The sequence below is a fragment of the Amia ocellicauda genome, chromosome 2 (assembly GCF_036373705.1).
Source record: "Amia ocellicauda isolate fAmiCal2 chromosome 2, fAmiCal2.hap1, whole genome shotgun sequence".
Taxonomy (NCBI): Eukaryota; Metazoa; Chordata; class Actinopteri; order Amiiformes; family Amiidae; genus Amia; species Amia ocellicauda.
In genome coordinates, this window is record NC_089851.1 from 15,411,600 (window position 1) to 15,427,552 (window position 15,953).

The 15,953-nt window shown below is 35.6% G+C and overlaps 1 protein-coding gene across 1 annotated transcript; it reads left to right on the forward strand.

Moving 5' to 3' along the window:
* Positions 1-3,555: 3,555 nt before the first annotated feature.
* LOC136765559 (desmoglein-2.1) lies at positions 3,556-15,652 on the forward strand. The gene is made up of 14 exons (XM_066719596.1): positions 3,556-3,734; positions 4,795-4,920; positions 5,478-5,633; positions 5,778-5,922; positions 6,233-6,399; positions 6,548-6,682; positions 6,888-7,073; positions 7,293-7,552; positions 8,215-8,357; positions 8,849-9,070; positions 9,586-9,819; positions 10,630-10,799; positions 11,295-11,462; positions 14,237-15,652. Exons 1-14 carry the CDS (start codon positions 3,687-3,689, stop codon positions 14,897-14,899), a joined length of 2,823 nt encoding a protein of 940 aa, XP_066575693.1. The 5' UTR covers positions 3,556-3,686; the 3' UTR covers positions 14,900-15,652.
* Positions 15,653-15,953: the final 301 nt, after the last annotated feature.

Sequence of the window (15,953 nt, forward strand, 5' to 3'; positions counted from 1 at the left end):
GGAATGATGTAGTAGAGCAGCTATTTTCTTCACAAATTAAATCAGAAATCAGAAGAAAACAAAGATCTTAAAATAGTGAAAATGTTTTTCATGTGGCAAAAACGTTGTTTTCAGCTTAAGTTTAATAATCATTGTTCTCTTCCGTTCAGATACTGAAAGAATTGTACATCACATGAAACCAAATACTGGCATTATATTTTTGCAATTCTTTGTTATGTAGAGTAGAAAGACACTGCAAGTCATTATAATGAATATTTCACAGGCTGATTCACACGTAGTGTACAATCAATACTATGCTTAACCTTTCATGGTGTTATTATGCCTTTTTTTTACTTTGGTACAAAGGTCAAACTGACTAGATGAAGCTTACTCAAGGATTAATAAATAACTTTTGTCTTCCTTCCATGTTGATTTTATGCATACTGAAGTAAAAAAAAATATATACAAACAAATGTTGTTGTCCTAATATGAATTTTATTATTCTCATACAGAATTAAATAAACTTAATAAACATTAAATAAAACATGGCAATTCTTCATCTGAATAAATCCAAATCAATAACAGAGATGTCAATGCAAAAGTCAGAGAAAGAGAAAGATTCAAACATGTTGTCTAAACTGGCTTTGGTCCACCTGATATATAATATTGTGTAGTACATTTACACCGAGAGGGTCCCAAGAAAGTATGACCTTCTGAGATTCAGTTACATTTATAAATAATTTAAGATTTTCCTCTAAAATGAAACCATTTATGGGGTCCTGACAAGTAAGCAAAATTAATGATTTGATTATTTTATTAATATAGTGCACACCGCGGAGGCTGACAAGGGGTAACTGCAACTGAAAGTCTGATATCTTGCTGGATCTTGATCTAGAGAGTGCCTGACAACTATTTTTGGTTTGGTGCTTTTTCCCCTCAAGAAACTTTTCATTTAAAATTTAGAATAAGCATCGTGGGCACAAAACGTTGTGGACCATTCAGTGGTGGTTCTAGAGACCCTTTCAACTAGGGGGCATGGCTGGGGCCAGTTTAAATATTAGGAGTGGTATTCTTGGGGGTGCTGACACTGCTTTGTCCGTGATCTTAGTGGAGGGGGGGGGGGGGGTGTGCTGATGGTGTTTTGTCCGCGATGTTATGGGTGTAGCGGGGGGTGTTGATGGTATATTTAGTCAGCGATGCTAACAGTGGGGTGTTTTGTCCACAATTTTAGCTGTGGTGGGAGTTGACAGTGTTTTGTTCATGATGCTAGTAAGAGGGGGCCACAGTGGGGGCCAAGCTTGCTGTCACGGGGGCACTGGCCCCGCCTTGCCCCCCTCAGAACCGCCACTAGGACCACTGCACTAGACTATACTCGAGGAGCAGTGGCGTATTTAGGGGGGAAGGGGGGTATGGTGCCATGGGTCCCCACTTGGGACCATAACAATTTTGAAAAAGAGCTCCCTGCTCAGAATTCGAACTGTGCACCTCAGACACTCCAATTATCCGCTAGGCCATTTGGATTCATATTTCGATGCAAAAGGCTTGATTTATATATTTTTTTTCTGAGGGTTATGTCACATGTATTGTGCTTATACACTCACATAAAGGATTATTAGGAACACCATACTAATACTGTGTTTGACCCCCTTTCGCCTTCAGAACTGCCTTAATTCTATGTGGCATTGATTCAACAAGGTGCTGAAAGCATTCTTTAGAAATGTTGGCCCATATTGATAGGATAGCATCTTGCAGTTGATGGAGATTTGTGGGATGCACATCCAGGGCACGAAGCTCCCGTTCCACCACATCCCAAAGATGCTCTATTGGGTTGAGATCTGGTGACTGTGGGGGCCAGTTTACTACAGTGAACTCATTGTCATGTTCAAGAAACCAATTTGAAATGATTCGACCTTTGTGACATGGTGCATTATCCTGCTGGAAGTAGCCATCAGAGGATGGGTACATGGTGGTCATAAAGGGATGGACATGGTCAGAAACAATGCTCAGGTAGGCCGTGGCATTTAAACGATGCCCAATTGGCCTTAAGGGGCCTAAAGTGTGCCAAGAAAACATCCTCCACGACCTTAACACCACCACCACCAGCCTGCACAGTGGTAACAAGGCATGATGGATCCATGTTCTCATTCTGTTTACGCCAAATTCTGACTCTACCATCTGAATGTCTCAACAGAAATCGAGACTCATCAGACCAGGCAACATTTTTCCAGTCTTCAACTGTCCAATTTTGGTGAGCTTGTGCAAATTGTAGGCTCTTTTTCCTATTTGTAGTGGAGATGAGTGGTACCCGGTGGGGTCTTCTGCTGTTGTAGCCCATCCGCCTCAAGGTTGTACGTGTTGTGGCTTCACAAATGCTTTGCTGCATACCTCGGTTGTAACGAGTGGTTATTTCAGTCAAAGTTGCTCTTCTATCAGCTTGAATCAGTCGGCCCATTCTCCTCTGACCTCTAGCATCAACAAGGCATTTTCGCCCACAGGACTGCCGCATACTGGATGTTTTTCCCTTTTCACACCATTCTTTGTAAACCCTAGAAATGGTTGTGCGTGAAAATCCCAGTAACTGAGCAGATTGTGAAATACTCAGACCGGCCCGTCTGGCACCAACAACCATGCCACGCTCAAAATTGCTTAAATCACCTTTCTTTCCCATTCAGACATTCAGTTTGGAGTTCAGGAGATTGTCTTGACCAGGACCACACCCCTAAATGCATTGAAGCAACTGCCTTGTGATTGGTTGGTTAGATAATTGCATTAATGAGAAATTGAACAGGTGTTCCTAATAATCCTTTAGGTGAGTGTATACCATACCAGTTACGACAGCAACAGGGGAGCAATCCTACAGTGCGCTAAAACTACTCAAAACATATTTGCGCTAAACTTTGACGGAAGAAAGACTTGATAGCGCACCTGTATAAGGACCTCAAACTATTTTATGTTGATGATATCGATGAATTTGGGCGTCACAACACGAGATTTGCATTCACATAGAAACTCCAACATCAGCTGTGGAAACAGATGATTTACAATGAAGACATATTTCTATCAGCCGTACAAATCGAAAGTTGTGCATTCTCACCCGTTTCAATAACAGACCTCCACCGAATAGAGTTCTGTGATTGGCAAGCACCAGAAACTGAGTCTATTTTGCCTGTATAATGTCAGTTGAAGTTGATGTATCCCATAGTGATGTGGCTGTGAAGCAAAGATATGTTTGATTCAAAATCTGCCCGATTTCATCAGAAGTTTTTCGACTCCAAAATGACTCAGATTTGCGCATTTCAGCTATTTCATTTTCAAAGTTTTATGGGGGAGGACAGATCCTCTGCTGTGAAATCATCATTCCTCTTTGCCCTCATTTTGGCTCCCCCCTCCACAAATTCCTGGTAACGCCACTGTCAAGGACAAATGCTTTAATAAAATACACATTGACAGGTCCATGCAAGTATGTTAGATAAAGGATGAAAATGAAAATACTATGGAAACTACATGATTGTGTTGTTTCACTGCATTCAAATTACAGTTGCTTAGCTGGTCTTTTACTTTGAACGGAATTGCACTGCACTAAGCACCTCCTTTTCATGCTCCATCTATATAAAGTGGACTAGCTTTCTTTGAAAAGTTGCTATTTGGATTTTAAAAAGTCTGAAATTGTATCTAGTGTTCATAATGTCATAGAAGACTCTCCTGTCATGGCCAAGATTTCTATAGCATGCATTGGCACTTTGTGGATTGTGATTGTGAGTAGAGAACACAGTTGGATGCTGTTGTCAGTGGTTTTGTATTGAATTTGTCTATGATTTGTTTTGTCTGTATATGTCTCCTAAACATTCTACTAAAAACATTTTGCTTGCACTCATACCTGAAATTGTTTAATTAAATTTGTTACAAGGTACCATTAAATCTATTTAAAATGTAGGCTAAACATTTCATGTTCTTGATAGCCACATCTATAATATAACTGAGAAAAGTATCAGGATGTTTTAAATTTTACATTATAAAACAATTGTGCATCTCTAAATATTAATGAATTGTAAGTGACCTTTTCATATGCTTTTTGGTTTAGTTAAGTGTACAAATTATGACATCCGTAAAGGCTAAAAAATGTATTAGTTTTTAGAATGCTGATACTGCATTGATATAATTTTGACTTATCTTTTTGTTGCAGTATAAGACAGTGCATCACTACTCTGATATGAAAGAATCCTCTGGAGCAATTTTTTTTTACCACAGTAGAGTGTCAGGGGGAACCCCCCACCCTCAACCAATGTCATGTTGTTATGTGCAGCGTTACAGAGCAAGCTATGCGTGATTAATCTTATTGGGGACTAATTTCTCTTGCATATTGGTGGAGGGGAGGTTCTGCAGTGATTTTTAGTCATTTACCATCCTTGACAAAATATGTAATGCCAGGTAGAAAATGTGGATCCTGCAGTACTTTCTATAAAATCTGGTCTCTGCAGCCTATTTCACATTCACCATTCTGCAGACATCTTTCATGGAATTGAAGTCAGAAGGACTCTGAACAGGCCATGACATGTTTTCAGTACTATTCTCCTGGTGTTGAACCACAGTAGCTGTGTGTTCACACATGTGATCTTCTTTTTATATTTAGATGTTAGGCCAGAGGGGTAATTATAATTACAAATATCCAAGACAGCAGGGGATACACTAGTCATTGGTGAAGCAGTTACGCCAGTCTGGTTTTTCTTCAACGGGCACTGTTTTTGTTCTACCTAGTCACAATTTCATAACTTCCATAAAAGTATACTTATTCTAAATGTATTTTATATTTTAAAGGTTATCATAAACAAATGTGAATCTAAGAAAAATGGTCACCGTAGTAAACGACAAATATCATGGATTACGTTTCCAGTAACACTGAAAGAGAATGTAGACTATACAGACCGTGAATTTATTGTCAAAGTAAGTATTAATTCCATTTATTTCATTAACAAAATCCCCACAACAATATTTTCTATATTTCTGATGAGAAACAGTTCTATAGTTGACATTGCACCCCCCCCACTTGGGTAGTTGGACTGAGATGACCAGGAAACATGTCTGAAGACACAGTCATGCAAATTTAGCCAGTTGTATATTAGCTCAAGGAATATTGTCAACTTGATTCATGTGTTGTAACTTGTTTTGACAAAATGTCTATATACATGATTTCATAAGGCACTTGAAATATAGTTTTATGGATAAATAATAGTGTGTCTATATTCACACTGGTAGGTATGCTTGATGCAGGGGTGGGAAATTTCGATTTTCGTCTTGCCCTTTGGTCGTGTCCATATGCTAAGAATATGTCACAGCTTTCAGTATGGATTCCACCTGATTTAGATGGAATTCCTTATTATTACTATTATTATTATTATTATTATTAGTAGTAGTAGTAGTAGTAGTAGTAGTAGTAGTAGTAGAAGTAACTGTAGAAGTAGTAGTAGATAAAAAGGTTAGATTATTCCATGTAATTTCAGATTCAGTCAGACAATGATACTCAAGGACACATAGAGTACTCAATCCGTGGGCAAGGTGCTACTGAAGAACCCAAGAACCTCTTTACTATTGATCCGAAAAATGGCTACATTCGAATCAACAACATCCTGGATAGAGAGAAACAATCACATTATACAGTAAGTATGATGTAAATACTTGTTTTTCCTTCAGATGTAGACTCAAAAGGAAAATATTAAACATTGCTCTTTTGAATACTTGAATATTGTATTAATATTTCCTGTCATTGTTTTCATTCTGCCTACGTTGATGTTTTTTATCAGATATATGGAATGGCAAAAAACATGCACAACCTGTCTGTAGAGTTGCAAGAAATTACAATTAATTTTACTGTTGAAGATCAAAATGATTGTCCTCCTGTGTTTAAAATGAATCAAGCTGGATCTGTTCATGAACTAAGCATAAAAGGTAAAAGAAACAAATTATATATATATATTTATATATATTTAATTAATTATTTTCACCTTCTTGTTCTGGACCATTCTTACTCATTTGGAAAAGTGGCCAAGTGCCCTCAGTACCACACATACACACACACCTGAGGTATAACTGTGCCAAATATAATAATTGAATAATTAATAAAACTGCAACACTGGTAATTTATGTTGTGTAAAAACATGATGAAACTCCCTAATGTAAATGCAGCATAAAATACTGATGTGTGATGTTTTTATTTATTTAATTGTAAATAATATAATGATGTCTCCTTTAATTTTAGAAACTGAGGTAATGCAGATAATTGCTACTGATGATGATGAACCCAATACTCAGAATTCAAAAATTGCATTCAGCATTTTGGAACAGTCCCCAGCAGGGCAGATGATGTTCAGGCTTGACAGCAATACAGGCAAGATTTATGTTAAAGAATCAAACCTTGACAGAGAAGTAAGTATATATGTATATGTATGTGTATATATATTGTTGACTCTTTGTATGGTTTTATGGTTTATTTTTTTGCCTGCACCTTTGTCTTTATGTGTGTATGCATATAGGTTTACTGAATACCCTTTTCCCTGTTTTTCTGTGCTTTTAGATACAAGGTTCCTATTCTTTAATTGTTCAAGGTACTGATCTTGGTGGATCAGCCGGAGGAATGACTGGAACAGGAACTGTACAAATCATAATTGAAGATGTCAATGATAACCCTCCTACACTGATTGGAGAATCTGTAAATATATATTTTATTTTTGGGGTTTGTCTTTGGACCAACTATCAAATGTGTTTGCTTTATTATTTATTTTTAATGTGATGCTACGTTTTATTTATATATAAAAAATGCTGCAAGCCTGATTTGGTTGAGGCCTTTGTCACTAAATATTTCGTATGCAAATGTAAACCATTAAACAAGTTTGTTTTTCTCTTGTTTGTTTCAGTGTGTATTCAGTGTGAAAGAAAATATAGATCATGGTGAAATTTGGAGAATCAAGGTTGAGGATTTAGATCAAAAATATTCTGACAACTGGCTGGCAGTTTTTAAAATTAAATCAGGAAATGAAGCAGGGTACTTTACTATAACAACTGACCCTAAGACCAATGAAGGAGTTGTCATGCTCAATAAGGTATTCCTTGTGATTCATTAATCTGTCCTCATGTATTTAAAATGAATTCATTTTGTTTTTGTAGTTGTTAGAAAGTATTGTGTTTCTATGTCCTTATTCTCCTCTTAAGTATTCTACTTTATTTACAGTTAGATTCAAAAATAGGGGTTTAATGTGATATCACTAAAGATCACTTTCGTTTTTTCATTTGGGTTTTGTTTTTTGCTTTTTCTCCCCAAGGCTATAGATTATGAAGAAATCTCAAGCTTTGAGCTTACAGTTGAAGTCACAAACAAAGCAGTCTTTTACACTTCAGTTTCTGAAACAAAACATAATAAAATTATAGTAAATGTAAAGAACGTCCTAGAAGGTCCCAAATTTCACAGAAAGATATATGCTATCCCAGTTTCTGAGGACAGAAGAAAATTCACAAGTCACACTGTGATTGGGACATATCAAGCCATATCTGAGGATAATAGAATGATAATAAAGAATGCCAGGTCAGTACATTTTAAGCTTTTTAAGATGATTTTGTCCTCAAAACTTGTAACCATATAAGGTATATACTGCACAAGTAATTATTACCATAGCCATTTTTCTGTAAGTTTTGTCACAGTATAGTCATGCCACAAATTGCATTAAACTGATAACACATATTATATATATATATATATATATATATATATATATATATATATATATATATATATGAATATATTAATATATATTTTGTACTAAATTTAAGGTTAATTCATGTATAAAACACATATATTTCCTCTCCTCAGCACCACTGACTTTCCCAATTCGACCCAATATATTACCTTGGTAAAAGAGTGGTCAGAGGGGGAAAGAATTGACAACATTTTTAAACTAAAGAAAATAATTGTAAAATGAAATTTCACAATTTGTAAGCCAACAGACATGCCCCAAAGAGAGAACTAAAACAAAAGAACTAAAAGTTGTATTTGTATTTTATGTATTTTGACTGCCAATGCATGAGTTTAAAAATAATAATTTCAAGTTTCATATATCTTACCATTAACTGTTGTAATGAAAATCATCCATAGGGAGATGCTTAATACATCTGACACATTCTATTATGCTCAGTTTTTTTATCCAAGCAGATAGTTTGCTCACATTTTTACCATTTGTGTTATAACAGCTATTTTAAGAGAAATGATCCCGAAAATTGGCTAATAATCGATGAACACACTGCAGAAATCAGACTTAACAAAATTCCAGATCGGGAGTCAAAGTTCATCATTAATGGAAAATACAATGTAGAAATATTGTGCATCACAAAAGGCAAGTACAATAATCAAATTATTATTATTTTATTGTATCATATATAGTGCAAATATAGAGTGCATCTTCAGAAACTGAAAATTCAAGATTACCTACTTAATGTGGAGGGAGTCAGTTTCCAATCAGACAAACAAAGTTGCACAATGAGTCAGTCACTCAATTTTTTTGCCAGGATTTCCTTTCAGAAATTAATAAGAAAATCAATTACAAATATGTTCTTTACCTTGGAAGTAAATAACATAATGCTTTGGCAAGAAATTTGTTTTCATATGAACTTGTTTATGAGATAAAATGTATTGGAAAAAGGATGCATAATTAATTTGTGTCAAAAAAGAAATACATTTTTAGTAGTAGTAGTAGTAGTAGTAGCAATGCTGCCTCTGTAGAATTACGTTTTTTACATGAAATTATGAAAACAAAAACTGAAACTCTGGGAAAAACATAATTCATTGTATTCAAAATCTTTATAAAGAATTCATGTATTTTTACAGATTTTGCTTCAGAAACAGCCACTGGCACCATTACTCTGGAGGTTGAAGATTTCAATGATCACTGTCCTCGTCTTACAAGTACCATCCAGTCTCTGTGTACAGAGGATCAAGTTGTGTATGTCACAGCGGAGGATGAAGATGCAGATCCTAATGCGGCCCCATTTACATTCTCAATTGTACCTGAAGGTACAAAGTGCAAATGGATGGTTGAAAGTCTGAATGGTACGGTTTTGCCCTGAATTTAAATGTTACACACATACAATACATTATGGTGACCATGGGGGTTCTAAGTATCAGTGTTAGATAAGAAATACATTACTCTGTTCACTCTGATATTATGATATTGTGATTATGATATCATGTGTTTCAATGAAAGACATATGCAAAGTTTATACAAAATGCAAGGTTTTATGGGGGGGTGTTCAGTATTTATTACAGTGCCAAAATCACTGCAAAAGAAGGTGTTAGGGGGAGAAGAAAAATGTGTACATGGAACTAGTATCAGTGTTTCCTTCAAAAAGGTGATTATGTTTGATATTATGTATTGAATACTTACATGCAGATATACATAGAGAACTTGTGTTGCTGAGTACAGAATTAGTGTAAAATGGCTAATTCCCTGATTCAGGTTTAGTAATCACCCCCACTGTCATGTCCCTGTACAGTTTAACATAGCTCAGCTTTTAATTCAAATATTTTCTTTATGAATAATGGATTTTGTCCTTTCTTTATTTAAGGAACAACTGCAATCCTGAGGTCAAAGACTAGACTGTGGCCTGGTTCATATCAAGTAACAATAAATGTACAGGACCAACAGGGGCTTGCTTGTCCTGACCATCAGGTAGTACAAGTAGACATTTGCACCTGTAATGAAGTAAAAACACCCTGTCGAGATAGATTGCCAAAAAAAACATCTACATTTGGACCTGCAGGTATTGCTCTGCTAATCCTTGGATTTGTAATACTATCAAGTAAGTAAATGTAATTTAACATACATTGTGTGCAATGGGGATATTTTCACGAAATACTCTCTTGATTTCCATCATTTGTTTAGCATAATGAAATAAAAGGGATTCAACAAGTATAAATATTATTCATGGTATGATTTTAATTGAATGGCCAAAATTAAATGGGAATACACCATTTACCTTTAAGTTATGTTACAGGATTACTAAAATAAGTATAATTATGTATTCCTACACCCCGACTCACAAGGATAAGCAAGGGGGAATATATCCTCCTTTTACTATGAAAGCTGCACATGTGGGATATGTCTTGTCTTATAAATCAACTAAAGATTATAAACGATTAAAAGATCCATTGTCTCAGTGAGTACAACTTAGCTTTGCTTCTGAGTAATTACTCTAAGATTTAAACACCTGGGACCTGGCTCCAGAACTCAATATATAGAGGGAATTTGAGGATTGGGATTAAAAGCAGTGGGGCAGATATACTACGTGGGGTGTCTGCAGTGTAAACATACCACTACTTGCATTTTGAGTGTGAGAATTCACAACATATACATGTTATGTATGTACTAAAAGTAAGTATGTTAATGAAGTATGCTGCAATATACTAATTTAATTAGTTGTAACATATTAGTGAGATCTCTACCATTGCACATTTCATGTTATATATATTATATAGTTATATTATAAGTTGTTCTTTGTTTTAGCTTTTCAGAATAACAGTTTGCAATTCTACAGAGTTCAGATAATCTATATTCATATACATATACATATATATATTATATATATATATAATTTATTTATTCTTTACAGTTGTCCCTCTTCTACTATTGTTCTGTGTGTGTGGAAGGGACTGTGGAGGAATCTGTGGAGGAGTCTGTTGGGGGGACTGTCAAGAAGATCATAAAAATAACTTTTCGCAAATATCTACTGGTATCAGTAATTTAATTGCATATCACACAGAGGGACCAGGTGAAGACAATGTGAGTTATTTCATCTTTGGTTTCACTTGATTAACACTATTGAAGTATTTGTCAATATTTAATAAATTATGCTTTATTTTAAAAGAAAAATTGGGGGGGGGGGTTAATTATTATAAAATATTGTTCAAAGCTTAATAAACTAATGACAGTGCAACTTGTATTTCTTTATTAATCTGTACTACATTTACTATAACAAAATATTTAATTGTTTTATTTATAGTTTTTTTATATAGGAATAAAAATTATAGCAATAAAATGTTTTAATTACATAATAATGAAATGATTATATTATATATAAATTAAATACTATAGATGGAAATAACATCTGTATTTCCATTATTATTATGTTTGATATCAGGTATTGCATTTTTAAGAAGGCATGATTAATTCAGACCAATGCATGTCGGGGTGTTGTTAATTTATACCAGCAGCAGAAGCCTTTAGATCACCCCAAGATGTTTCCACTTGTTTAGATTAGCTATGTCTCTTTTCCAGGACATGCTGAAAAAACAAACTTCCAGCAAGCAGGAACTACCTCCTTTCAATGTATATGTTGGAGGAAAACCCAGACCAGAACCAATAAATATCATATTTCGGCCTGCGGAGAGCAATTTTGAAGGCATTGCACTTCATGAAGCTTATTTGAAAAACTACTATATGATGGTAACCAATATTTTATAAATACAGTAATATTTCCGCCTATACAAGTTTCTTTCACTCTCTCTATATATATATATATATATATATATATATATATATATATATATATATATATATATATATATATATACACACTCACCTAAAGGATTATTAGGAACACCTGTTCAATTTCTCATTAATGCAATTATCTAACCAACCAATCACATGGCAGTTGCTTCAATGCATTTAGGGGTGTGGTCCTGGTCAAGACAATCTCCTGAACTCCAAACTGAATGTCTGAATGGGAAAGAAAGGTGATTTAAGCAATTTTGAGCGTGGCATGGTTGTTGGTGCCAGACGGGCCGGTCTGATTATTTCACAATCTGCTCAATTACTGGGATTTTCACGCACAACCATTTCTAGGGTTTACAAAGAATGGTGTGAAAAGGGAAAAACATCCAGTATGCGGCAGTCCTGTGGGCGAAAATGCCTTGTTGATGCTAGAGGTCAGAGGAGAATGGGCCGACTGATTCAAGCTGATAGAAGAGCAACTTTGACTGAAATAACCACTCGTTACAACCGAGGTATGCAGCAAAGCATTTGTGAAGCCACAACACGTACAACCTTGAGGCGGATGGGCTACAACAGCAGAAGACCCCACCGGGTACCACTCATCTCCACTACAAATAGGAAAAAGAGGCTACAATTTGCACAAGCTCACCAAAATTGGACAGTTGAAGACTGGAAAAATGTTGCCTGGTCTGATGAGTCTCGATTTCTGTTGAGACATTCAGATGGTAGAGTCAGAATTTGGCGTAAACAGAATGAGAACATGGATCCATCATGCCTTGTTACCACTGTGCAGGCTGGTGGTGGTGGTGTAATGGTGTGGGGGATGTTTTCTTGGCACACTTTAGGCCCCTTAGTGCCAATTGGGCATCGTTTAAATGCCACGGCCTACCTGAGCATTGTTTCTGACCATGTCCATCCCTTTATGACCACCATGTACCCATCCTCTGATGGCTACTTCCAGCAGGATAATGCACCATGTCACAAAGGTCGAATCATTTCAAATTGGTTTCTTGAACATGACAATGAGTTCACTGTACTAAACTGGCCCCCACAGTCACCAGATCTCAACCCAATAGAGCATCTTTGGGATGTGGTGGAACGGGAGCTTCGTGCCCTGGATGTGCATCCCACAAATCTCCATCAACTGCAAGATGCTATCCTATCAATATGGGCCAACATTTCTAAAGAATGCTTTCAGCACCTTGTTGAATCAATGCCACGTAGAATTAAGGCAGTTCTGAAGGCGAAAGGGGGTCAAACACAGTATTAGTATGGTGTTCCTAATAATCCTTTAGGTGAGTGTATATATACAGTGAGGGAAAAAAGTATTTGATCCCCTGCTGATTTTGTACGTTTGCCCACTGACAAATAAATTATCAGTCTATAATTTTAATGGTAGGTGTATTTTAACAGTGAGAGACAGAATAACAGCAAAAAAATCCAGAAAAACGCATTTCAAAAAAGTTATACATTGATTTGCATGTTAATGAGGGAAATAAGTATTTGATCCCCTATCAATCAACAAGATTTCTGGCTCCCAGGTGTCTTTTATACAGGTAACGAGCTGAGATTAGGAGAACTCTCTTAAAGGGAGCGCTCCTAATCTCAGCTCGTTACCTGTAGAAAAGACACCTGTCCACAGAAGCAATCAATCAATCAGATTCCAAACTCTCCACCATGGCCAAGACCAAAGAGCTGTCCAAGGATGTCAGGGACAAGATTGTAGACCTACACAAGGCTGGAATGGGCTACAAGACCATCACCAAGCAGCTTGGTGAGAAGGTGACAACAGTTGGTGCGATTATTCGCAAATGGAAGAAACACAAAATAACTGTCAGTCTCCCTCGGTCTGGGGCTCCATGCAAGATCTCTATTTGTACAGTTCTCTACCTAGGCCATACCATTCCCGCTTGCAAAACCTGTCCAACCTCTACCTTCCTTTCCACTACTACTACTCTCTGAGAGCCAGATATTGGATCCACGTTCAAAGCACCATGATGTACACCGCTCACACTACCTGATGCAACAGGTCCATACACCATTCTCTTCTCCTTAAGGATGACATTCCCTGAATCCAGAACATCATTCGTTTTTAGAATACCCTGTAAATGTGAAACAGAAGACCCTTCTGAGACTAATATGATGTTAGTCCCTCATTAACATGCAAATCAATGTATAACTTTTTTGAAATGCATTTTTCTGGATTTTTTTGTTGTTATTCTGTCTCTCACTGTTAAAATACACCTACCATTAAAATTATAGACTGATCATTTCTTTGTCAGTGGGCAAACGTACAAAATCAGCAGGGGATAAAATACTTTTTTCCCCTTACTGTATATATATATATATATATATGTTATGAGTATTAATATTTTAATGACATTATATTCAATAGACCATGTATCTTTTTAGTTTTAGTAATCAAGGTAAGGAAAGACTAAAAGTATATTTTGTTGTTATTATTTAAAGGAAAGACTTAATGTTGGATCCAGTTCTTATTTCAAATTCTATATTCAGAAAGTGAGATTCAAAAACAATAAACATAAAGACTGAAGCAAGAAACTTGCTTTTTAACAGACATTATTAAATTATGATTGATTGAACTGATGGATTGATGTTAACATACTGTATGTTTATGTGAGAATTTATGTTTGTATCTGAATGGTAGACATATATGGTGAAAGGTGATGATGACTTACACATTTTGTTTTCCTTTGGTTTTGTAGAAGGCAAACCATTTTGCAGCAGAGGAATGCCATAGGGGCACAGATGACTTTTTGGTTTATGACAAGGAAAGCCAAGAATCACCTGCTGGATCAGTGGGGTGCTGCAGTTTCATTGAAGAAGACCATGATTTGGAATTCCTTAATGATATTGGAACCAGGTTTAAAAGCCTCGCAGAGATCTGCATTAGCAAAGAAGTGAAGTCAGATATTTTGATCTGTCCACCAATATCCCCTGTCCAGCCCAGCAGTATATTAACTGACACAGAGACCACTTACAAAGCTGTACACCTCACTACAAATACAGTAGTTCCTCATTCAGTATGTGTTATTCAACAGCCAGCATTCTATCCCACAACACCCAATGCACAAACAATTCAATACACAGAAGACCCTCAAGTCCATAACATCATATTAGTCTCAGAAGGGTCTTCTGTTTCACATTTACAGGGTATTCTAAAAACGAATGATGTTCTGGATTCAGGGAATGTCATCCTTAAGGAGAAGAGAATGGTGTATGGACCTGTTGCATCAGGTAGTGTGAGCGGTGTACATCATGGTGCTTTGAACGTGGATCCCATATCTGGCTCTCAGAGAGTAGTAGTAGTGGAAAGGAAGGTAGAGGTTGGACAGGTTTTGCAAGCGGGAATGGTATGGCCTAGGTAGAGAACTGTACAAATAGATCACCTATCCGTACCACAGAATTTGGTGTTTAGAGAAAAAACATCTGGCTCAGGTTTACATGGCTTTGTAGTTGCCAACTGTAGATGATTTTTTAGATTCATGTAAATTAACTTTTGTAACATTTCATTTTCATTGATTTAACAATGTGAGACAAGAAATACTTTATTCTATAATTCTGTTCAATTCATGTTTTGTAGTTAAGGGCTGTTTTGTTAGAAGCTACTCTTACTATCAGTGTAAATTAAAATGAAAATATTCTGTTTCTGAGGGGCTTATTGCAATCTGATGGGTTCATCATAAAATATTACCTATTACATATCCACAGTTTCAAAGTTACATTTTATTTTAAACATCATAGCTAACCAATGTGTAATTACTGAATAAATTACTGAAATAATTGAAAAGAAAGTAGAGCTATAGTAAACCAGGATAAAAACCATAGAAATGCTTTTATTTATTCTGTAACAATAATTTTACTAAGTGACATGACTAGTACAATGAATCAGTGTTCAGCAAATTGATCAATAATTTAATAAACAATACTTATTAAACTAAACAAATCACCAAATAACTTTTTTTCAAAAGAGGGATTTGAATTGTTTTGACTACAACTGTAAATACTCAGGAATTGTGTAAAAAACATTGTTTGGCAAATGTTTGAAATACCTGTTAAATAACCAATGGTTTATGTGTAATGAGTAATATAAATCTCAATAAAACATACCACCTCCATGATATAGTTTCCTTACTCTTTATACTACTTTTTTTAAATTTGGGACAGTTATAGTGGTTGTACAGATGTACAGTTAATTTATATTTTGTAATATATTTAAGCTACTTTTACTTCAGTGGGCAGTGTTGATAGATAACGCAACCAGACAGATACTTCCAGACTTTCATCTCCTTGAAGTGCTTTGCCTGCTTGCTGAACTAAAAACATCATCAGTTAAGAATTTTGCTTGTAGTTTTAAATTAAATTAAGACTTTCAATAAAAGTTATGTCTCAAAGCATGATCTGCATTAACTCTTGAAAAAG

Bases quoted from the DNA above. Each gene is read 5' to 3' on its own strand.
- LOC136765559 (XM_066719596.1), top strand. From the start codon at position 3,687: ATGGCCAAGATTTCTATAGCATGCATTGGCACTTTGTGGATTGTGATT. The intron at 5,634-5,777 runs GTAAGTATGATG...GTTTTTTATCAG, and splicing joins AGAAACAATCACATTATACA to ATATATGGAATGGCAAAAAA. The intron at 6,400-6,547 runs GTAAGTATATAT...CTGTGCTTTTAG, and splicing joins AATCAAACCTTGACAGAGAA to ATACAAGGTTCCTATTCTTT.